This window comes from Salvia miltiorrhiza, chromosome 4 (genome assembly GCF_028751815.1).
Source record: "Salvia miltiorrhiza cultivar Shanhuang (shh) chromosome 4, IMPLAD_Smil_shh, whole genome shotgun sequence".
Taxonomy (NCBI): Eukaryota; Viridiplantae; Streptophyta; class Magnoliopsida; order Lamiales; family Lamiaceae; genus Salvia; species Salvia miltiorrhiza.
The window spans coordinates 39,799,750-39,823,393 of NC_080390.1; the positions used below are offsets into that span (position 1 = coordinate 39,799,750).

Genomic DNA, 23,644 nt, shown 5'->3' on the forward strand with positions numbered 1-23,644 from the left:
TATTGTAGCATTCCCCTATATATATATTCTTTGGGGGTGTTTACTTTGCATGCGTTTACCTTGGGACATAATAATCCGCCTAGCAGTAAGATGGTTCTCGGTAGCAAAGTAGAAGAGGTCGAAAAAGAAAGAGAAAGGGGGTAGGGAACAGGGAATGATCTTGTGGCTGCAAGAAGAAGAAAAAGCAATTCAAATAAGAGAAAAAGAAATAGATATCCATGGCCAAGCTCAGAATTGCTGCTAATTTCTATGAATTATATTACGTTGTAAATAAAAACATTTTTCATAATAGATGGAAATAGGAGATATTTTAAAATCCAAATCCAAATATTTGTGGCTTCCAGTCAGCCCAGCCGAGCCGGTTTGAAGCTGTTGTGGATGGAAAAAATGAATAATAGTAAAATTACGTAGTTTTAATAATGACTAATGAGACACAAAATAAAATAGTTGTAGTAGTATCTGCCCGGTCTTACTACCTAGCTTAGACACTTTTTTTTTTAAGTATACTAGCTAGCTTAGATTTGCGACCTCCTAAATCAAATTTGTATAACTTCATACACTTTTATCGCATACGGCTTTTTCTCATCTCGTTTCTTAAACAAGATTGTAATGTATCCCATAAGTACTTGAACACTTTACTTTGAAGAAGTTTCATCTTTATAAAAAAATACTCCTAGTATTTGCTAGAGAAGTTAATGGAAAAAACAGAATTAATTATGAGTTAGCAAAAGAATACTTTTACATGTGAAATGACAATATAACTTCCACCTTTTAATGTGTGAAAAGAAGAATCCATATATACAAATTTGTACTCACTCAAAAGAGGAAGATAGTATATAGGAGCAAAGAATACATCTTCGTGTCCAAAAGTTAAGAATAAATTAACCATACGAATTCTGAGATAAAAGTATTGTAACATTTGTAAGCTTCGAAACCCCATGATCTTTTCTACGTTAAGCAAGCCGAAATAGATACGCCATTCCAATTTGTAATCCCTAATATCAATTTTCACAACACAGAAAGAAAAAAAAAAAAAAAAAAAAAAAAAAAAACACTGGAAACTAATCCGACCAACTTCTGTACTCTTACTCCCTCCAAATCTCTATAAATAGTTGGATCATACACACTCTTCTAAAACACACTCCAAATCTCTTCGTTTCACTGTAATTAATCTGTTTTCAGCAGTTAACAATGGCTGCCAAGTCCACCAACTTGATGATTGTCTCCATCCTGTTTACCTCTGTAACTCTTTGCTTCTCGCAGAGTAGCAACGGAGGCTTCCTTTCCCCACAGTTCTACGCCCGCTCGTGCCCACAAGCACAGCAAATAGTAAACTCCGTCGTCACCAAGGCCGTCGCAAGAGAGCCTCGTATGGCTGCTTCGCTTCTCAGGCTTCATTTCCACGACTGCTTCGTCCAGGTTCCTCATCCTACACTACAACTATATATATACACATTTTTGTTCAACAAATAACTATTTCTTATCAATGTTGATGAGATACAGGGCTGCGATGCATCGCTGCTTTTGGACACCGGCAATGGCATAATCAGTGAAAAGGGAGCTGTTCCTAACAACAACTCCGCTCGTGGATTCTACGTTGTCGATGAGATCAAATCCGCGGTCGAGAAAGCTTGCCCTCAAACAGTTTCATGTGCTGACATCCTAGCTCTTGCTGCTAGAGACTCCACTGTTCTCGTGAGTGCCAAAATTAGACTGGCTTTCTTCTGTTCTGCATATTTAGTGTGTTTCTGTGTGTGTAGGCTGGAGGGCCTAGCTGGGAGGTTCTGTTGGGAAGGAGAGATTCAAGAAATGCGAGTTTCAACGGCGCCAACAACAACATTCCTGCTCCCAACAACACATTCCAGACCATCCTCTCCTCCTACACTCAAGTAGGCCTCGACATAGTTGATCTCGTAGCACTATCCGGTAACAGACTCATCATAATAAGCAACAATTAATGTTCCCGTGTGATGCGTGGTGATAGTTATAGTCCACTTTTACAGGCAGCCACACCATAGGATTTGCAAGGTGCACGAGCTTCAAGCAGAGGCTGTACAACCAATCAGGAAACGGGCAGCCAGATTTCAGTCTAGATCAGTCGTATGCAGCTCGGCTGCGCACGGGATGCCCCCGGTCTGGCGGTGATCAGAATCTGTTTGCGATGGACTTCATCAGCCCTGCAAAGTTCGACAACAGCTACTTCAAGAACATACTCAACTCCAAGGCGATGTTGAACTCCGATCAAGTCCTGGCTACGAGGAATAGAATGACGTTGGGGCTGGTACAGAAATATGCTGCAAACAATCAGGTTTTCTTTCAGCAGTTCGCCAAGTCTATGGTGAAGATGGGAAATATATCTCCACTTACAGGTTCGAGGGGAGAGATTCGGAAGAACTGCAGAGCTATAAATACTTAGAATCCGGCTTCACTTATCCTTGCATACAAGCAATAAAAACCATGTATCCTTCCTTTCTTTCTATCTTTCCCTTGTATTCGGCTTTCCTTTATGTTTGTTATATTTCATAGGGAAGCTTCGTTGTATAACATCTCTTCACCTCTACTCGAATAATATATAGACTTCTTTCTCTTCTTCATCACACCATAGTTTCATCAAAATGTTAGTGTTACAGTTGTTAGGAAATAAACACAACAACAATCACGAAAGAAGAACGAAACACACACGAGAATTGTTTACCCAGTTCGTTACATTATGTAACTACGTTTGGGGGCGATGCCCAGTGGCGGATCCAGGATTTATTATTAGGACGTATGAAAATATTTATACGTCCGCCTCCGAACCAATTTTTTTAAGCATTCCGTCAATTCGTATTTATATCCAAGTAGAATCTTAATAGGTTTGGAATTAGAATTAATCACTTAATTGTTCACAATTTCATTAATTCAATGGCAAGTATATTAAAACATATAAAGACATACTTTTATTCGTATTTTTTAAATATATTATTTTATCTTCTAAACAAATAAACTAATTTCATTATTAATAGTTCGTAATTTATTTTAACTCGGGGATTAACTCAAATTAAAACTTATCTAATTAGAAAGGAAAATGAGACAAAAATAACATAAATTTAACAAACTAATAGAACAAATCAATGTAAATTGTTAAATATTTAATCTAATATTATAATTATTATAATACTATATTATACTTTTCCTTGTATATATATATGTATATAGTAAAAAAATTAAAAAAAAATTGGGGGTACAGTTGTACCCCCTTGCTCCCATATAGATCCGCCACTGGCGATGCCAAGCCAGGGTTTTCACTATATGATTTTTCGGATACAGATTATAAGGGAGAACAGCTATATATATATATAGCAAAACTAATGAAGCCCTAACCCTAGTCAAACTAGGAGGCATGCTTGGGCCCCAAGAATACCACAGCCCAAAACTAATCAGGCTCCATACCCAACAATTTCCCACTTAGAGACTGATACCCCAAGTAATCATATCTTCTTGTTCTCCTCCTTGCTCCACTTAGCATCACCTAGCCTTATCTTCAAGTTCCAAGGCCAATTGAAGCTATGCATAGCTTCAATTTCTCTAAGGTCACCACCTTAGTAAATATGTCGGCTGGATTCTTGCTTCCTAGTATCTTCTCAAGCTGCAAGATCTTATTCTCCAAAAGGTGTTGAATGTAGTGATACTTCAACTCCACGTGCTTTGTTCTCGAGTGAAACGCCGGATTCTTTGTCAAGAAAATAGCACTTTGACTATCGTTGTAGAGAGTGCTACTCCTTCCCAAGTTCACTTAAGAAATTCTGCAACCACACCATTTCTTTACTTGCCTCCGTCACGGCTGCATACTCAGCTTCCATGGTAGACAAAGCAACGATTTTCTGTAGCTTGGAAGTCCAAGAAACAGCAGTACCACCATAAGTAAATACATATCCTGTTGTATTCCTTCTCCCATCGAGATCATTTGATGCCAAGTCCGCATCAATAAATCCAGCTAACTTAATACTCTTGCCATCAAAACATAAAGTCTTGTTCGCGGTACTTCTGAAGTAACGAAGAATCCACTTGACTGCTTCCCAATGTTGCTTGCCCGGATCACCTATGAATCGGCTCACTACTCCCACTGCATGCACAATATCTGGCCTTGTACACACCATGGCATACATTATGCTGCCAATTGACGAAGCATAAGGAACATTCTTCATTTGGGCGCGTTCTTCCTTTGTACTCGGTGACTCCTTCTTCGAAAGCTTGAAGTGACTACCCAACGGCACACTCACCGTCTTCGAATTATCCATGGTGAATCTTTTCAGAACTTTCTGAATGTAAATAGCATGGGAAAGATACAATTTTCTCGCCACCTTCTCGCTCGATTCTCATGCCCAAAATCTATTTGGTCTCTCCAAGATCCTTCATTGAGAAACGTTCGGACAATTGCTTCTTCAACTTATCCATCTCCTTTGCATCAGCTCTTGAAATCAACATGTCGTCAACATATAACAAAAGGATAAGATACCTTTTGTCGAACCTCTTGTAGTAGCAACAATGATCAGCATGGCATCTCACGTAACCAATCTCCAACATAAAACTGTCAAACTTCTTGTACCACTGTTCCGGAACTTGCTTCAGGCCATACAAGCTCTTCTTCAACGTGTACACAAGATTTACTTTACCCTTCACCACGAATCCCTCGGGATGTGTCATGCACAAGTTCTCCTCCAAATCACCATGAAGGAACATCGTCTTTACATCCATTTGATGTAACAACAGGTTTTCTGCAACTACTATGCTCAACATTAAACTAATAGTGGTCAGTTTCACGACAGGAATAAACACATCGGTATAATCAAAACCGTATCGTTGCTCAAACCTTTTGACAACCAGCTTTGCCTTGTAGTGCTTGCTACCATCAGCTTCAACTTGATTGGATAGACCCACTTGCAGTGCAATGCCTTCTTTCCCTTTGGGAGCTCCTCAAGTTCCCAAGTGTCGTTTAAGATAAGAGATGCAATCTCATCATCCATAGCAACTCTCGACCTCCACTTGTTACTACCAGCACTGCCTTTGCATAGCATTTAGGCTCACCACCATCAGTAAGTAACAAATAAAAATTAGAGGGCGAGTACCTATCAGGTGCGCGTCGCTTTCTAGCCGGTCTTGGCAGCAGATTGTTTGGTGGTGGGGTTCTTGGCTCCTCATCTGGAACCTCTTCAATATTCTGGCTCTCCTTGCTCCCACTCGAGTTTGAGATGTCTAACTCGACTACTTGGGAATCAGAATTGCCAGAGCTCGATGCCTTCAATCTGTCTTTGTACAACACCTGTTCATTGAAAACCACATCTCTACTTTGAATAACCTTTCGATTTTGCTCATCCCAGAGCCTATAACCGAACTCGTCTCCACCATAACCAATGAACAAATTCAAACTTGAAAATTTTTTATTAACAGATTTAGCATCCAAATTGCTTCTACTAACAAGATCAATATGAGCATAAGCAACACAACCAAATATGCGTAGGAAAGATAGATTCACCTCCTTTTTCGTCCACTCTTCCTCGGGTATCCTATTCTCCAACGGCACTGATGGACCCCTATTGATTAGGAATGCAGCTGTGTTGACTGCATCTGCCCAAAACGACTTAGGCAACCCACTTTTCTGCCTTATGCATCTAGCTCGCTCATTCAACGTCCTATTCATATGCTCTCCTACTCTGTTTTGCTGGGGAGTTTCTTTCACAGTTTTCTCCATGCGAATCCCATTCTCAACACAATATTCTTTGAACTCCTTAAGTTCATATTCTCCTCCATTATCGGACCGCAGACACTTCACCTCCAGCCTTGTTTCAGTTTCTACAAGGGCTTTCCACTTCCTGAAAGCATCAAACGCATCAGATTTATTTTTAAGAAAATAAATCCATACCTTTCGAGCGGAATCGTTAATGAAGGTTATGTAGTATTCCGAGCCACCAAGGGACTTTACCGGCGCGGGTCCCCATAGATCACTATGGACCAGCTCCAGCTTTTGTGTCTTCAAGGTTCTGCCACCTCTCGAGAAGCTCACTCTCTTCTGCTTTCCGAACACGCAATCCTCGCATAGGCAAACTTCAACAGTTTTCAGGCCAGACAGCCTACCCTTCGAACACATTATCTTCATCCCCTTTTCGCTCATGTGGCCAAGCCGACAATGCCACAAATTTGCATTGTTCACTGCTCCTGCAAGATCAATGCAATCTTTGGAGTTAGTTGTCATATACAACGTGCCCTTCTTCTTTCCACGAGCCACAGTCATAGCTCCCTTGGTTATCTTCCAGTTACTGCAGCCAAACGTCACTGTGTAGCCCTCTGCATTAAGCTGCCCATTCGAAAGCAAATTCTTTTTCAGTCCGGGAATATGTCTGACTTGATTCAGCTTCAACACGGATTTGTTGGATGTCACAACTCATATGTCTCCATTTCCCACAATTTTCAGGGGTTCATCATCAGCAAGATACACCTGTCCAAAATCGCCAGAGACGTAGTTTTCCATTATTTCGACATTATTGTAGGAATGGAACGACGCTCCAGAATCCAGCACCCATGATTCTATCGAACTGCTCATGCTCAAGACCAACACATCACCTTCATCGTCTGATGTGATTGCGTTTGCTATCTTCTTGTCTTCCTGATCCTTATTCTTATTTTTCTTCGATGGTGCTTTACATTGACTCTTATAATGCTCGTACTCCTCATAATTCCAGCATTGAATTGAACCCTTATCCTTTCTGGATTGGCTCTTTCCTTTGGACTTTGACTTTTCCCGATTCTGCTTTTCCTTCGACCTGCCTCTGTTTTTCGTGCCTAGTGTTGATCCGAAGAAGAAGATCCAGATTGTTTCCTGCGGATTTCTTCGCCAATCATCAGATCCCTTACTCTGTCGAATTTCAGTTTAGCATCTCCAGCGCTAACTACAGTAACTAAGTTCACCCAACTGTCTGGCAGAGAAGATAGCATAACTAGGGCACGAAGTTTGTCATCGAACTTGATATCAACTGAGTCCAACTGTGCAGTGATCATATTGAATTCGTTCAGATGTTGTTGCACTGGTGTACCCTCTGACATGTTCAGAATAAACAAACGCCTTATCAGATATACCTTGTTTGCCGTGGATGACTTCTGATACATCTTCTCCAGGATCTTCATCATCTCCTTCGTCGACTTTGCTCCAGTCGTGTGATAAGCCACATCCTTGGATAGCGACAAACGAATCGCGCTCATCGCTTTTCTGTCCAGCAACTCCCACTCGTCCGCATATAACTTTTTGGGTTTTGCTTTGAGGGACAAGTACATATCTTTACCATAGAGGTAATCTTCGATCTTCATCTTCTAGAAGCCGAAATCTGATCCATCAAACTTCTCGATTGCAATATTTCCGTCGTTCATCGTGACTTCTCCCACCGAATTCAGAGCTCTTGATACCAGTTGTTAGGAAATAAATACAACAGCAATCACGAAATAAGAACGAAACACACAAGACAATTGTTTACCCAGTTCGTTATGTTATGTAACTACGCCTGGGGGCGATGCCAAGCCAGGGTTTTCACTATATGATTTTTCGGATACAGATTACAAGGGAGAACAACTATATATATAGCAATATTAATGAAGCCCTAACCCTAGTCAAACTAGGAGACATGCTTGGGCCCCAAGAATACCACAGCCGAAAACTAATTAGGCTCCATACCCAACAATAGTATGGTTTATATTTCCTCTTTCACATATTAGTATCAGTAGACATTCTTGTTTGATTCAAGCAGGCATGCAGCTTCTTCATTTATCAGCAATTTTTTTACAGCTGGTAGCCTCCTTATTCAAGGATAACTTCGTAACACTCTGCAACCATCTGAACTTTGATTTTCTTATGACTGAATATATATTCAAGGATAATTTCGTAACACTCTACAACCATCAGAACTCTGATTTTCTTATGACTGAATTTATATGTTTCCGTAGATATCTTCAAAAGATATCTTCATACTTGCATGACACTAAGATTCAACTTCTCTTGTATAGATCATGATGAAATTGAGGTTTAATATAAAAGAAGTGAAAAAAGAAAAAATACTTGAAGGCACAAGAAAGCAGACTAAGGGCCCGAGGCTCGAAAGAAGCTCGTTAAACAAAAACGACACCGCACAGGAAAGCCTAAATCAGCTGAAAATAACAGCATGTCGCCCCAAAAAAATCAACCTTGAGACCTAGCGGATATAACTGTTTAGCGGATTCAGGAATGTATAATATGATTTTAACCTTGAGACCTAGCGGAGATAAGTGGATCATAGGGAGCTATTCTTGTGAGCTGTTGGGAGTTAGTAGATTTTCTTGAGACCTAACGGAGATAGAGAATTTATTAATCTACTGTCATATGTTTGATTATATTTGTGATCTCTCATCATAACTGGATTAAGCTGGTAATTAGGATTAATAGGTTAACTATGTGAATTTGATTAATGAATTTACATCCCTAGGATTAGTATTTTATTTATTTGAGTTATTTCTTTTTATTTATTTATTTTATTTGAGTCGAATATTTTACTTTCCTACCTCTTATTTGTGTTCTTGCCTGAATATTTCTAGAGAATTATTAGGATTACTTAGAGTATTTTCGTCTATCAGTTTTTGTGGATACGATACTCGATTGTTATATATGCTACAATTGCATCGTGTTAGTTGCTGAGACGGATCTACATTACATGGCATGGGCGCACGTGCCCCCACAATATTTTTTTATATTTTTACTAATTATATATATATATATATATATATTTGTATATATATTTAATTAAAGTATATAATAACTAAGCAAACCTTTAAATTTTCAATCCCCAATAAATATATACTTAGTTTGAAATGATATTTTCTGTAATGAATACCATAAAGAATGTTGTCGCATAAGAGATAAATGAATAATTGATAGTTGATTGTATATATTGAGAAAAAGATTTTTGATGGTCGATCATGCAAATGTTTCAATTACTGAAAACTCATAAATTTTTATTTTAATAGACTAGAATTATTATGTAGTAATTTTTTTAACATATTTTATATTTATAGTATATTTATATTTTGTGTCCCGCAATAAAAATTTTCTGGATCTGTCCCTATCGCTGTATTTTGTTGCTAATAAATTAGTGATCAGTATCATATAGTGATAAGTATATATCAAATTTATGTTTATATGTTTCTATTAATATATTGATTTCCCTATTATTTTGTATAATAAAATAGTTATCAAGTAATAATAATAAGTATATATCAAATTTCATGGTATCATACAAATTCTGAATTGAAAATAATTATTTATCAAATAATATCAATTATAGAATACACGTAAAATAGACAACAAAAAAATGTAATTAAGGATATAAATAAGTAAATAAATAAAAGTGCAATAAGTTTAGAAATAATATAATGGGGAATAAATGGAATGAGATTTAGTGTATCATACTTGATGTCCCACTTTTAATTTTATTTATTTTTATATATTTTTTCTTCAATTTTAACTTTGTATGTTTTAGTTTAATTTTGTGATTATTAACTAGGGTTTATTTCATCAAATTAGGGTATATAATTATTTTTTATCATTTAATTTTACTTTTATTAGCTAATAATAAGTTATAAATTCAAAGTCATGGTATATACTATATACTCTTTGAAAATTTTAATTTTTCAAAATAAAAATTAAGTATAATTCATAAGATTATAATAAATTTTATTTTATGAAAACTATTTTTAAAATAATAGATATAAGAATGAGACATAGTGACACATATAAAATTATATTATATAGACAGAATTATTAATACAATCAGTGGCGGATCAGTGGGCTTAACTCCCCAATCCCCAAATTTGACATTAAAAAAAATTGAAATGCACGGAACTTGAAAGTTGAAACCCTTGCGCGCATGCACCACCACCGTCGCGTTGAACAAGCTGAGCAGTAGCCACTGCCAGGGGCAACAGTGGCCGCTTGCAGTCTCGCACCACCATCGTCGCCCTACTCGTCGAGCAGCAACTAATTTGTGAATTGTAGGTAGAATGTAAACTTTTTAGTAGAATTAATTTATTAATTTATGGTCAATTTGTGAGGCGATTTGTGTCGGTTTGGTTTGTGGTCAATTTGCATCTTCTCAATTTGTTTCGATTTGATGTTGCTTCACGTGATTTATACACCTTATGCTTTAGGGGTCACACTTGCGATAATGATATTGAAGCTAAAGTGTTCACCATTTTAGTTTATGAGGCTCGAGATTTTTCAATGAAAGAGCATATGTGAATGATAAATGATGTATGACTGAAAGATTTATTAAAATTATTCATGTTGGTGACATTTGTTCACATTCTCTGAAGCATACAATTGATGATTTATTTGTGAAACATTGTTTATCACTGTCAAAATTGAGGGGCGAAGGATATGATGGAACTTCAAACATGAGAGGTTAGTTTAATGGATTGAAAGTCTTAATTATGGTTGATCTTGTAGATCCCAACAAATATTGTAGAAATTAGGGACGTTGCCGCATTCTTATCATCGTTGAAATTGGAGGTGTCATCACTTTCTCTTTCGTCGTCGAAATTGAGGATGCCGCCGCACTCGCTTTCTTGGGTGCAATTGGGTTTAGGGTTCTCTGTCGTCGGCGAAATTGAGTTTAGGTTAAGTGAGTTCTAAGTGTTTTTCAGAATTTTGGCTTCGTCTTCTCTCCAAGGTTCGTGAGTTCTTTATCAATTAGGGTGAAATTAGACAAGTAGATGTCATTTCTTCAGTGATAAGGATTTTTCATTTTTTTTAGCATAATGCAACCTACATTCTAGGTAGATTAATAAATCCGCATTAGCAAGTCATGTTGGATATCCAAGAATTCAAGTCAATTTCAGGGAATCAAAATATTTTAATGGGATACAAATAATATTTTTTTAGTAGGTTAGATATCGTTTTGTAATACGTTGAGACATTTTTGAAAATTTGATAAACCGGTAAGACGGAAAGTGATATTTACCATTTTTACATTATCATAACAAGAAAATTTTAGATCCTTAAAACATGACAAGTTGCTTCCTCATAGAAGTCTTACGTGAAAAAGACCTCGGCTTTCCTCACACATTTACTATTCTTTATCTCCAACTCCTAAAATAAGCTCAGAGAAAGATTCAGATTCACAATCACCAACTCAAGAGCTTGTGTACCTTTTTTTCTAACCTTATTATAACGAGTTTCATGGGCTGCTCTGCCTCTTGCTCATTTCATATTTATTCTGAATCTCGCACAAGTTTTTATGGTTCCGGAAAATGGAGGTAAGAGTGAGAATGAGTTGTTGGGGGATTTTGATTTTACTCACACACAGAAATGTCCACTTCTATCATCTAACTATTTAACATCTCTTTTTATTTTCATCCAAAAAGAAAATCCTTTTACTCCTACTATTTATTGTAATAAAATTAATGTGTGCTATCGGAGTATCTTCTACATTCGACTCTCTTCCTGAAAACTATTCGTCCATAGGATGCCAGGTGTTGCTTTATAATTGCATGAAATCAAATGCAAATGGTATGTCACTGCAGTGAAAAGATATGATTCTAGAATCACAACTACCCCAAACAGAGCAACTCACCTGTCCCCTCTCTATCTCTCTCTTAATGATATAGCAGCATCCCATTTTACTCATCAACAATGTGCGGTCAATAGTGTGCGAGTAGAAGTTGAATGAAATTGAGTAACGAACTGATCACATATAGCATTATTATTATTTGGAATCGTACATTATTAATGAATCAAGAGAGTTTGAGAATGAAAGATAAAATTTCGTGGGAAACTTGGTGGGCCCTCTCTAAATGGATGAAGTGATGACCATCTAGAACGACGATCTCATGATCTGGGACTAAGGTTTTGAAGGTGGAGCTCTCGATGTATTCCTTTGTACCGCCGCTTTTGAATCCCATATCCTTGTCGCCCACAATCAACTTCGCCGGAACTCCGATCTTCGATCCTTGCCACGCCGCTAGCAGCTCCCAATTTCTGTCATCAGATTTCACCATTACAGCGCTAGTGATCAATTTACCGACGACAAAACATATGTGGATCGGATACTCACAAGTTTAGGGCTCGGTAATAATTGAAACCGCCCGTGAAGCCCGACTCCTGGAATTTGTCGGCGAACACCTGAATCTCTTCCTCCGTGATCCACGGCGGCGTCACCGACGGCGTTTCTAGGAAATCGATGATTTCGGTTCCGGGAGGCGCGATGAGAATCTCAGTCTTGTTAATGAGCAGGAACTTCTTCATAACCGTCGCGCAATCGTACCTCGCTAACGCCCTCTCCGCTCTCCCTGCTTCCTGAGTTCAATTTTTTTTTTTTTTAATGATTTTAAGTCGCAAAAATTGGGTGATTGATTGATTAATTACCTGGAACTGGCAGAAGTAGAAGTCATCTCCAAACATTTGCTTCATTGATTCGAGGGGTTTAATGTTAGTAAAGCGAGGAGCAAACGGAACGGAAAGAGCTACGATTCCTTTGACTCTGTCGGGGCGCAGCAAGCTCAGATACCAAGCGGCAACAGCTCCCCAGTCCGTCCCCACCACATACGCCTATTTCCACATGCCAATTTCTTATCACTGTATATTTCTAGAGAGAGAGAGAGAGAGAGAGATTAGAGAAACCTGTTGGACAGAGAAGTGGTCGAGCAGGGCAATGAGATCGCCGACGATGTGCAGCCAAGTGTAAGAAGAAGGGGAGAGGGGGGCATCGGTGTCGCCGAAACCTCGCAAATCGGGAGCGACGGCGTGGTAGCCGTGGCCGGCAAGGAACTCCATCTGACGGTGCCATGAGAACCAGGTCTCCGGGAAGCCATGGAGCAGCAGCACCAACGGCCCTGATCCTTTCTCAGCTACATGCATCCATATGCCGTTGCCTTTTACTCTTTGGTGATTCACATCGCATCCCATCATCATCGGTGCCGCCATTGCTTCGTCCTCGCTTATCTCGCTCTACTTCAAATCTCAACGGGTTGATAGTGGTGTTTGGTGTTGACTTTCATAGTCAATAAAGACGGTTTGTTAATACCATATCGGATATGTATTAGCAATCATAGTTTTGCACTTGTTCAATTATTGCTCTTGTGAAATTTTCAAAAATTTCAAATAATTAGTAAATTTCGCATAAAGAACAAAAAAAAATATCTTCTAAAAAACTTAAAAATCAATAGATTTTTATAAATGAAGATAATTTTACCTCTATTATTAATTTTTCAATACTGTCTCTCTTTTCTCTCTCTCCGCTTATCATCCGTAACTCCTTCTCCGGCAATGACCGTTTCATATCCGCTTCTCTTCTTATGACCATCATGACATTTTGATCATATTGCCATGGTCGTTTGAGAAGTAGATGACAAGTATCCATCGGGTATAACATCACACCAAACATAATCCTTATATTTTTATCAATTGAAAAAATCATTAAGCGTCTATTTTCAACTTTTATTTTATCTCATTTACTGAGCCAAGAAAGGTTAAAAGGGCGTGGGTGTACCTCGACTTTGAGATTGAGCTTCTCCATCATTTCGAAAAACACCATATTTTCACAGCACTCTCCATCAATAATAACATTGCATATTTTTCTACCGCATGTGCATCTCGTGTGGATGATGTTCTGATAGAGCCAATTTTTCTCTTCTTGAATAGCACTTAGGCATCTTCTCGTCACAAGGAATTATCCTTGATCTCCATAAGTGACTTTTTCGCCATCTTCATGTACTTCATTGGTGCCTTCAACTTCTTCAATCGGTTCGTCTTCTTTAACGAGCGAGACGATTCTTCTATTTGGGCAATCATATGCAATATGCCTAAAACCATGGCACTTGAAACATTATCGAGAGGACAAAGCAGAATTATTTGGAGCATATGTCTTCAGCAAATCACTCATCTTTGCTAATGGCTTCGACGAAGTTGGGTTGCTTAAAGTAGACTTTGCATTAGTACCGGCGCCTCTTTTGTTAGCAAACCAGTCTTTGTTCCAAGATCGAAAGTTGCTCCTTGGTGCTTCATTGATTTGTTTCTCCACCTTGAGAGCAAGCTTGAAACATCACTATATATCCAATATGGGTGCAATTGGACAACATTGGCAATTTCAAACCTTAAACCTCCAAGATAACGAGCTATTGTTTGTTCCTCGGGATCCATGACTTGACACCTCATTATGAGATGTTCAAAATCAATTGTGTATTCTTCCACTGTCTTATCCTTTTACTTGAGATTATGAAATTTGAGAAAAATATCTTGACTATAGTTCTTGGGTAAGAACTTTCACCTATGAAACTTTTTCATCTTTTCTGAAGTTTCGACCCGACCTTTTGCTTCATGAATGCGCAGTTTCTTCCCACCAAATTTATGCATGTTTAGTCAATTTGATAGCAACAAGCTTCACTTTACGGTCTTCGGGAATATCGTGACATTCAAAAATTCTTTCATCTTTTCCGAAGTTTCGACCCGACCTTTTGCTTCATGAATGCGTAGTTTCTTCCCACCAAATTTATGCATTCACCTAAGAAACTTTTTCATCTTTTCCGAAGTTTCGACCCGATCGCTTCATGAATGCGCAGTTTCTTCCCACCAAATTTATGCATGTTTTGTCAATTTTTGATAGCAACAAGCTTCACTTTACGGTCTTCGGGAATATCGTGAAATTCAAAAATTCTTTCAACAGTGTGCAACCAATTAATGAACTCTTCGGGTTGCATTCTTCCTTGAAACACTGGGACATCGACTTTGGCGTTGAAGAATGGTTTAGATTGACGTTGGTGATGACCACAGGCTCTTGAATGGTCACTTGAATTGCAGTTGCGATAGAAAGGATTTTATACCTCGTTATCAGATTCGGTATCATCCTCTGAATCATGATGCGACTCGTCATGTTCCATCTATTCGCCTTGTGCACGCTGTTGTTGGAGTTGCTGCACTTATCTCCTTAATTTTTCCAACTCGATGTCACGAAGATCGTGCTCACGTCTTGGAGCTTCACCCTGATTGTTCCTTTGACGTGGGCCATCACGAACCTTGGCTCTGATGCCACTTGATACCGGCCAAATGGAAAAGTGAGAAGAAAACACAAGTAAGCACTCCAAGAGAACTCTTCAATCTAAGGAATCCGCCAAAGAGATTAGAGAGACTCGTCACCTTAAGGAATCCACCAAAAAGCTAAGAGAAAAAAAGAAGAACTTCTTCAAACAAGTTTAATAACTGAAATTATAAGTGGGAGAGTGAAGGCATATATATATATATATATATATATATATATATATAGGGGAGAGTTCAATGGAGACCACTCCCCTATATAGAGAATGAAGACCAAATCTGGTTCCTTGATCTAACTTAATCTAATGGTGGTAATTTAATTGATTAATTTTATTAATTTTCATTTATTTTATAATCAAAAGGTTAAGCATGTCATTTTCTATTTAACCCTAATCTCACTCTCTCTCTCTCATTCACGCTCTCTCTCTATCTCTCTCTCAATCACTCTCCCCCCTCCCCCGATGCCTCCATCTCTGCTGCTCCGCCGCCTCCCCATCTCTCCTACTGCTCCGCCGCCTCCCTCCCCGCCACCTTCCCAATCGCCTCCATCTCTCCTGCTGCTGCTCCGCCGCCTTCCTCCCCGCCACCTTCCTAATCGCCTCTATCTCTCCTGCTGCTGCTCCGCCGCCTCCCCAATCGCCTCCATCTCTCCTCCTGTTGCTCCGTCGCCGCCCTTGCTCCTCCGGTGAGGACGCCGCCTCCCTTTTTCAGGTTGAAGGTTGAGGATGAGGGTGCAATTGGTGTTGATTTGTTCAGTCAGGATCTGTGGAAAAGCCAAGAACTTTCTGGAAACTTGAATGCTGGTGTGGGAGGAGGTGGAGAGAATGAGAGTACTCCTAATGTAGGAACTCCTGTGGAGAGCCATGAGAATGATGAGGTGGATTTTGCATTGGCTTTGCAAGCATCTGCCTCTTCCAAGAGTAGTCGTAGGGTTTACCACAATGTGATGGGATTAGCTTTGAATTTCAACTTTAGCCCTGATTGTGGGAGTGAGAATAAGGGGGGTGGGGATTTGAACTTGAAGGGGAAGGAGCTCTCAGCAAATGAAAATGGTGGGGTGGAGTGGAACAAATTTGTGGGTGCTAAGCAATGAGGGAAGGATTGGTGGTGGAAGCAGGATGGGAGTGGTGAGTTTTCTAGTAAGGACTATGTTATGGAGTGGATTGGCAGCCAGATCTGCCATGAGAATTCGACTGATTGGGACGATGAGAAGGGGGCAGTCGAACAGAAACCTAGCTCGGATCGTGCTAACCACTTGGATAAGTGCGAGGAAGTGAATGAACATGATAATGTTCATTGAAAAATATAATGAACATGATAATGTTCATTGTCATCTTTGTAGTGTGTTCGTAGTGTGTTTGTAGAAAAAAAAATAAATGTTCATCGATTTTTTGTACTGTGTTCGTTGAAAAATAAATGAACATGATAATGTTCGTAGAAAAACAAATGAACATACTAATGTTCATCAATATGTTCATAGGAAAATAAATGAACATACTAATGTTCACCTATTTTGTTCATTGACGGATCAGGTCCCAGAATTGGAAAAGAGTAATTTTCGGGATTTGTTCAACCAGATGCCATAATTCGTGGATTTGAGTGGACGTTTTTGCCCTTTTTGGATTAAATAAATGTAATTAACCATTATTTAATTACATGAAAAATCAAATCAGGAAATAATCTGGATCATTGATTGGATTGAGATGAATGGCCTTGATTTGGTCTTCATTCTCTATATAAGAAGTGGTCTCCATAGAATGCGACCCTATATATATATATATATATATATATATATATATATATATATATGGTTAGCTTCAATTGAGACCACTTCCCTATATAGAGAATAGAGACCAAATCAGAGCCATTGATCTCACCAAAATCAATGAATCAGATTAATCCGAAATCTTCAAGTTTAGGAAATCTCGTAAATTCCTCATTTTCCAATTCTGGGAACCAACGAACATTATTATGAACTTACAAACATAAGTATGTTTATTTGTATGTTCATTTGTTTTTATACGAACATATCGACGAACATTAATATGTTCATTTGTTTTTTATACGAACACAACGACGAACATTAGTCAATTTATGCATGTTTAGTCAATCCTTATGTTCGTAAGTTCATAATAATGTTCGTAGGTTCCCAGAATTGGAAAATGAGGAATTTACGGGATTTCCTAAACTTGAAGAATTCGGATGAATCTGATTCATTGATTTTGGTGAGATCAATGGCTCTGATTTGATCTTCATTCTCTATATAGGGGAGTGGTCTCCATTGAGCTCTTCCCTATATATATATTTTTAGTAAACTTAAAATTTATCCACTTTTTGTGTTAAATGACTAAACTGCCCCTAAGATTAAAATTAAAAAACTACCCACACCTAATCCCTATCTATCCTCTCGGTCTCCCTCTCACTGTGTAATCTCTCTCTCTCTACACACTCTCACTCTCTCTCTGTGTCTTCTATTGGCAACATTTGCAGCTTTCTGTTCAATCGTGTTTCTGTTTCTCATACATTTTTTTTTTGGTATAGTGAGTTGGTCGCCCAAAGTTGACCACCTCCAAATTTCAATCCTCATCTACCACTACATACACCAACCAATTTTCTTTCATCTAATATATCAAATCTAAGAAGAACAATTCAACAACAAAATTGTGGAGCGATTTGCTTCTACAGGCTGCAATATTTGTGATCTTGGGCGTTGGTGTTACTCTTCCGCGGTCGTTCTCATATATTTGGGGCTTGTAGCGATCTCTCTCTCTCTCTCTCGATTTTCTCTCTGTCAATCTTTCTCTCTGTGTGTGGAATGCAGTGGTGCGTGTTTCGATTATGATGGATGATAATGTTTACGGGTCGTCGATTCTGATTATGAATTGTGTGAAAACTAAATTAATTTGTTTGGTTAATGTTCTTGAATTCACAACTAACTCGATGAATTTACGACTGAATTATGAATTCACAATTGAATTACCAGCGTTGGTTGTAAATTCACAACCAACACTATTTCTAGTTGTGAATTTACGCGAATTCACAACTAACACTATTTTTAGTTGTGAATTCAAACTTTAAAACTGGAATTCACAACCAATACTAGCTATTCAGTTGTGAATTTGAGTTTCAAAGGTTGAATTCACAACCAAAATTAATGACAACTGTGAATTCGACTGGTTGTGAACTCGCGGGCAATTTTTAAATTTTTATAACCAAGGGTAAAATGGTAAGTGTGGCTGATTTTTAATTTTTTTTATCTTAGTGGGTATTTTTTAAATTTACTATTCTAGAGTGGCTATATAGGGTCGCATTCAAAAGACAACAATGATTATGAATGAGATGTTTGTGGAAGAATTGTAGAAAGACTGAAAGCATGATATTTATATTCTCAAGAATCTCTAATACCACTTCACGACTGAAATAGAGCCTTCATTCCAACCGCGCCGGCCATCACCAACTCCGTCGATCGCTCCTCTCCCGTCGCCGCTCCAGTCCCGTCGCCTCTCCAGATCCACCCCCGCTTTCCTTTGGCGATTTGGCGATCTGAGACAGACCGTTGACGTCGATTGAGGCCGGCTAAAGACGGTGAGCTCTGGACCGGCTGTCAGCGTCTGGAGCCGCCGTTTGACGTCGCCGAGGCAACTCCACCGCCGGATCTGCTCATGCTTCGCCTGAGGTCGACGGATCTGACCTCCGGCAGCCCACTTCTGCCACTGCTGCCCGGAGTGAACGCCGGTGCTGCTGCTCTGTAGTTGGCGAGGGACGGCAGATCGGCTGCTCCCGTGCAGATAGTGCTCGACGTGTTCACTAGTCCTGATCTAAGCATGTCATTTCTTGTTTTGCACCGCCATTAATATCACCTCAAAAGCTACCCAGCAGATCGATCGGCGCCGCTCCTCCGCCACCCAGCAGATCGGCTCCAAGCAGCAGATCGGCGTCGTTCCTCCGCCATCCACCAGATCGGTTATCTCCCTGCAGAGCTCTGCCGCCATCCACCTTTCGGCTTCCAGCAGATCTGCAGTCGTGCAGATTTGAGGCAGCAGCCGGCGCCTTTCCTCCGCCACCCAGCAGATCGGCTCCCAACAGACCTCCGACGCTTAGGAGACAGAGTCGTTGCTGCAGTCGCAGCCACCGGAGCCGCACCTCTGCGCAAGATCGGTCAACACCGGTAGTCACGACACTATGCTCTGAATCTCGCCAACCAGCCACCTATCTCAACGCCTGCAGTCTCTCTCGGCCGAGTTCCGACGCCAACCCAAGTTCCGACGCCAATGTAAGCTATCTAGTAATGGTTGAAAGCTCTATCGTTGTGCCGTCCTTCATCCTTATCGTAGTCTCTTCTCCACTATGAAAATGGCGTTTGGTTTGGAGTTTGGGATTTGGATTTCACAACACTTTGAATAGAGGCAGTTTACGGATTCCTTGGATATGAATGCTTACTGGAATGGATATTTGCAATAGTGGATTACCTTGAATGTTTTACAACTGACCAGTGGCTGTTGAGTTGAATTAATTGTGGAGTAACTTGAAGTTGCTTGGTTGAGAGTTTTTTTCTATTTCTTTGACCGGAGAGCATGAGTCGCGAGGAGGTTTGGAGGGTGGTGAGGAGAAGGGGGCACGAGAGGACCAGAGCAGAAGGCAATGAGGTGTATCAACGGAGCAATAATTTTCATAGACAGCCGAAGACTTGGAGGACTGGAGCTGGTCGATCCACTGGAGAGGTTAAACCTCCTCCGAGATCACAGAGAGTCACCTTCTTCTTCAACAACATCCCCGAACATTGCAGCTTTGATTTCTTAAGAAGGAAGTTTGGTGCCGTCCGCGTTCCGACTGACATTTTCTGTCCCAATAAGAGAGATAAAAAAGGGAAGCCTTTCGGCTTTGTCCGATTCGAAGGTGTCGAGGATACAGAAGGTTTGCTTCAACAGTTGAATCAACTTTGGATTGGAAGCTACAAAATTAGAGTTTTTAAACCAAGGTTTGAGAGGGTGGTGAGGGATGAAGAAAAAAAGGGGTTCGACGCCAAAAGAGATATTGGAAAGAAACCGGACTACTACTTCCATTTTTTTGGATTCTGCAAAGAAGAAGCCGGGAGTTTCCTTTAAAGAAGTTCTCACTGGAGTCTCTGAATGAGAACCCAGCACAAGAGAAAAGCTACAATTCAAAACTTCGGAGGAGGATTCAAAGTGGCTTGAAGGAACATTCACAGGTTTCATCAAAGATGATTTCTCCTGGGATGAAATCAAAGAAGAAATCAACAGCGAATGTGCCGGGAAACTGAAAGTTTCGACGATGGGGGGAAGTTTGGTGCTCATCCGAAGTATTTGCGAACTACCAACACAAGAAGTTCTCACGGAGTTAGATGAATAGAGTGACTTCTGGTTTCTTTGGAAGAGGAAATGGAACTTCGTGGATGTTCACCAGCAGCGATCTATTTGGACTAAATGGATTGGGATCCCGCTTCATGCATGGAACTCTCGTTTCTTTGATTAGGTGACGGCAAAATTTGGGCAGGTTTTGAAAATTCACGAACTCACGAAAGAAAGAGAGAAATTGGACGAAGCTTTGATCCAAATCTCTACAGGTCTCAAATCCATTGAGCAAGTAGTGGAGTGCTGCATTGATGGAGCTAGTTTCACACTTCGCATTGAAGAAATTCAGGATAACCCACTCTCGTCCTTGTTCGGAGAACTGGATTTAGACGAGTCGGAATCGGAATCGGATCCAGGATGGTCGGATGGAGTGGAATCCATGGATCAGGCTATCGCTACCATTGGAATGATGGATGACATCGGTGTGGAAGATGGAGACGTTTCGGTTCTCCAAGAATTGAACTCTTCGATTCCTTCGCAAGAAGTCTCAGTTCTCCAAGAATTGAACTCTCCGATTCCTTCGCAACAAACCGTCGCAGATACGTCAGTCGAGGTTACCAATCATGAGGAGACAACGTTGGGAGGCTCGAGACTGCTTTTGAATGCGATTGCTGCCGCAGTTTTAAGCCAGTCTCCTTGCAGGGCCGAGCAGGCCACTCTTTGCGAGGTACCTATTTCCTTGCCCACGGTTCCTGCTGAGAGAGAAAAGAGAGAAAAGGAACCCATTCTTCTACAAGGGGGTATTGATGATCTGGAAGATAACAGTGAGAGTCTCGACGTGAATGTTTTTATAGAAGAAAACAACCATTCTGAGGGAGTGTCTAGGACCGAAAATGATGATTCTTCGGGCTCCCAAGCAGGGGAAGTTAGGCTGCCTTCCAATAACAAAAGGGCTGATCACCGATGCACAAAAGAAAAAAAAGGTAAAGGGAAAAAGAAGAATAGAGCGAGGGAGAAGGAGAATTGGGGGCGTTTCATCTCTGAAATAGAACCACTAAATGGGAGAGAGGAGGAGGCCGCAGAGGAGGAAGACATTGGGGAGAGACAAAAAGGGTTGCTTTTGACAGAGGAGGGGGGAATTTCAGGTCAGAAAATCTGGGACTTTGGGAAGAAGTTAGGTCTTTCAAGTCAGACTGAAGAAGAGGTGATTGTCCGCCAAATCGAGATGCAAGGTAACTTCCTTTCCTTCAATAATGCTGGGAGTCAGATGAATTGTCCATGAATTTACTGTCATACAACATTAGGGGCTTGGGGAGTATTGCGAAACAGCGAGATGTTATGGAACTTGTAAGAGGGCATAAGATTGATATTTGTTGTTTACAAGAGACAAAAATGGAGACTTTTAGTGATGTTTTTTGTAATTCTTGGTGGGGGTTTAATAACACAGATAAGGCAATCAGGAACTCTGACGGGAGAGCTGGGGGAATTGTGTGTTTATGGAATAGGGAGGTGTTCGAAGCATCTAGTTCTTGGGATTTACCGGGGGCCTTGGTTGTTAACGGTAGGTACAAGGAGGACGGTCTCTTGTGTTGCATTATCAATGTTTATGCGCCAACTGAATCAAAGGAAAAGAGGATTCTCTGGGATGCAATTGGTTCTATTGTTGAACAGAATGCGGATCGAAGTGTGTGTATTTTGGGAGATTTTAACGCAGTCAGGAGAAGAGAAGAGAGGGTGGGCAGCGGGGAGACGTTTCGAGCGTCGGATGCGAGGTTTTTCGAGGATTTTATTAGGGGGAACGATCTGAAGGAAATTCATACACAAGGTCGAAAGTACACTTGGTACAAGCCCAATGGCAAATGCAAGAGCAAGATCGATCGTTTCCTTGTTAACGAAACTTGGATGCTTACTTGGGAAGGAAGTTCTGCACGCGGTCTTCAGCGTTCGATCTCGGATCACTGCCCAATTGTTCTCACTACTAGAACGGAGGATTGGGGACCAAGACCTTTTAGGTTCCTAAATGCTTGGACGAATCACCCGGACTTTGAAGATGTTGTAAAGAAAGTGTGGACGGGGACTGACTGTCAGGGATGGAGCTTTTTCGTGGTTAAGGAGAAATTGAAGAAACTTTGCGAGGCTTTAAAAGTTTGGAATCGTACATCCTTTGGTGAGATTGATTCTAAAATTCACGAATTAAAGAAGGAGTTACAACAGAAAGATGAGCTTGACGAGCAGAGTTGTTTAGGCGAAGTGGATGTTATCAGGAGAAATGAGCTCCAAGCTCTCATTTCCCTTCAGATGAAGCATAAGCAGATGACTTTACAACAGAAGGCTAAACTGAAATGGCTTAAGGAGGGAGATGTGAATTCTGGCTTCTTCCATAAGGCGATTAAAGGGAGGCGGTTGAAGAATGACATAGGCGGACTGATCTTTGATAACTCATGGATCTCCAAACCGGAAGAGGTAAAAGCTAGGGTGAGAAATCATTTTGAAACCTTTTTCCAGCGGAAAGATAGACAGATGCCTATTATTCCCATTGACTTTGTGAGAAGGAAAATCTCTGATGAGGAGAGAAATTGGCTGATTAGAGGTTTTGAACCCGAAGAAGTTAAAGAAGCGGTCTGGAGCTGCTCTGGCGATAAGAGTCCAGGACCTGATGGCTTTAACTTTTCATTCTGGAGATCGGCTTGGCATATGGTTAAGGAGGATATCCTCCAGGTCTTGAAGGACTTCCACGCGAACGGTAAAATTCGTAAAGGAGGTAATGCTTCTTTCATCGTTTTAATACCGAAGAAAGAAGGGGCTGATTCGTTGAACGAATTTCGTCCAATCTCGCTCATTACCAGCTTGTATAAAATCATTGCAAAGATCTTGGCGGGGAGACTGACGAAGGTGATGGGGTCGATCATCTCTGATAATCAAAGCGCTTTCATTAAAGGGCGGTTCATTCTCGATGGTGCGGTCATTTTGAATGAAGTTGTTGTTGAGTCAAAAAAGAAGCGACGAAGCCGGATATTATTTAAGATTGACTTTGCCAAAGCTTTCGACTCAGTTCAATGGGATTTTTTGGATACTTTGCTGGATAGAATGAACTTCGATGGGATTTGGAGGAAATGGATTCAAGGGTGTCTTCAGTCAGCCACGGCAAGTGTCCTTGTTAACGGGTCATCAACGGGAGATTTCAAAATGGAGAGAGGCTTGAGACAGGGTGACCCGATGTCTCCCTTCTTATTCCTCATTGTTGCGGAAG

The 23,644-nt window shown here is 40.2% G+C and overlaps 2 protein-coding genes across 2 annotated transcripts; one reads left to right on the forward strand and one right to left on the reverse strand.

Annotated features, from left to right (window-relative positions):
• The first annotated feature begins 856 nt into the window (after positions 1–856).
• On the forward strand, positions 857–2,597 carry LOC131021621 (peroxidase 49-like). Its single transcript, XM_057950879.1, has 4 exons — positions 857–1,419; positions 1,504–1,695; positions 1,761–1,926; positions 2,004–2,597. The coding sequence occupies exons 1-4, from the start codon at positions 1,192–1,194 to the stop codon at positions 2,414–2,416; spliced, it is 999 nt and encodes a 332-aa protein (XP_057806862.1). The 5' UTR covers positions 857–1,191; the 3' UTR covers positions 2,417–2,597.
• A 9,128-nt stretch (positions 2,598–11,725) lies between these two features.
• Positions 11,726–13,151, reverse strand: LOC131021622 (uncharacterized). The gene is made up of 4 exons (XM_057950880.1): positions 12,674–13,151; positions 12,419–12,601; positions 12,108–12,349; positions 11,726–12,031 (listed from the first exon to the last, which is right to left on the reverse strand). Exons 1-4 carry the CDS (start codon positions 12,974–12,976, stop codon positions 11,788–11,790), a joined length of 972 nt encoding a protein of 323 aa, XP_057806863.1. The 5' UTR covers positions 12,977–13,151; the 3' UTR covers positions 11,726–11,787.
• Positions 13,152–23,644: the final 10,493 nt, after the last annotated feature.

What these genes read in the sequence shown, in the direction of transcription:
- LOC131021621 (XM_057950879.1), top strand. Translation starts at nt 1,192, where the DNA reads ATGGCTGCCAAGTCCACCAACTTGATGATTGTCTCCATCCTGTTTACC. An exon ending in TCCACGACTGCTTCGTCCAG is followed by an intron (nt 1,420 to 1,503) that starts GTTCCTCATCCT and finishes GATGAGATACAG; the next exon opens with GGCTGCGATGCATCGCTGCT. An exon ending in CTAGAGACTCCACTGTTCTC is followed by an intron (nt 1,696 to 1,760) that starts GTGAGTGCCAAA and finishes CTGTGTGTGTAG; the next exon opens with GCTGGAGGGCCTAGCTGGGA.
- LOC131021622 (XM_057950880.1), bottom strand. Translation starts at nt 12,976, where the DNA reads ATGGCGGCACCGATGATGATGGGATGCGATGTGAATCACCAAAGAGTA. An exon ending in ACCACTTCTCTGTCCAACAG is followed by an intron (nt 12,602 to 12,673) that starts GTTTCTCTAATC and finishes ATGTGGAAATAG; the next exon opens with GCGTATGTGGTGGGGACGGA. An exon ending in TCTACTTCTGCCAGTTCCAG is followed by an intron (nt 12,350 to 12,418) that starts GTAATTAATCAA and finishes AATTGAACTCAG; the next exon opens with GAAGCAGGGAGAGCGGAGAG.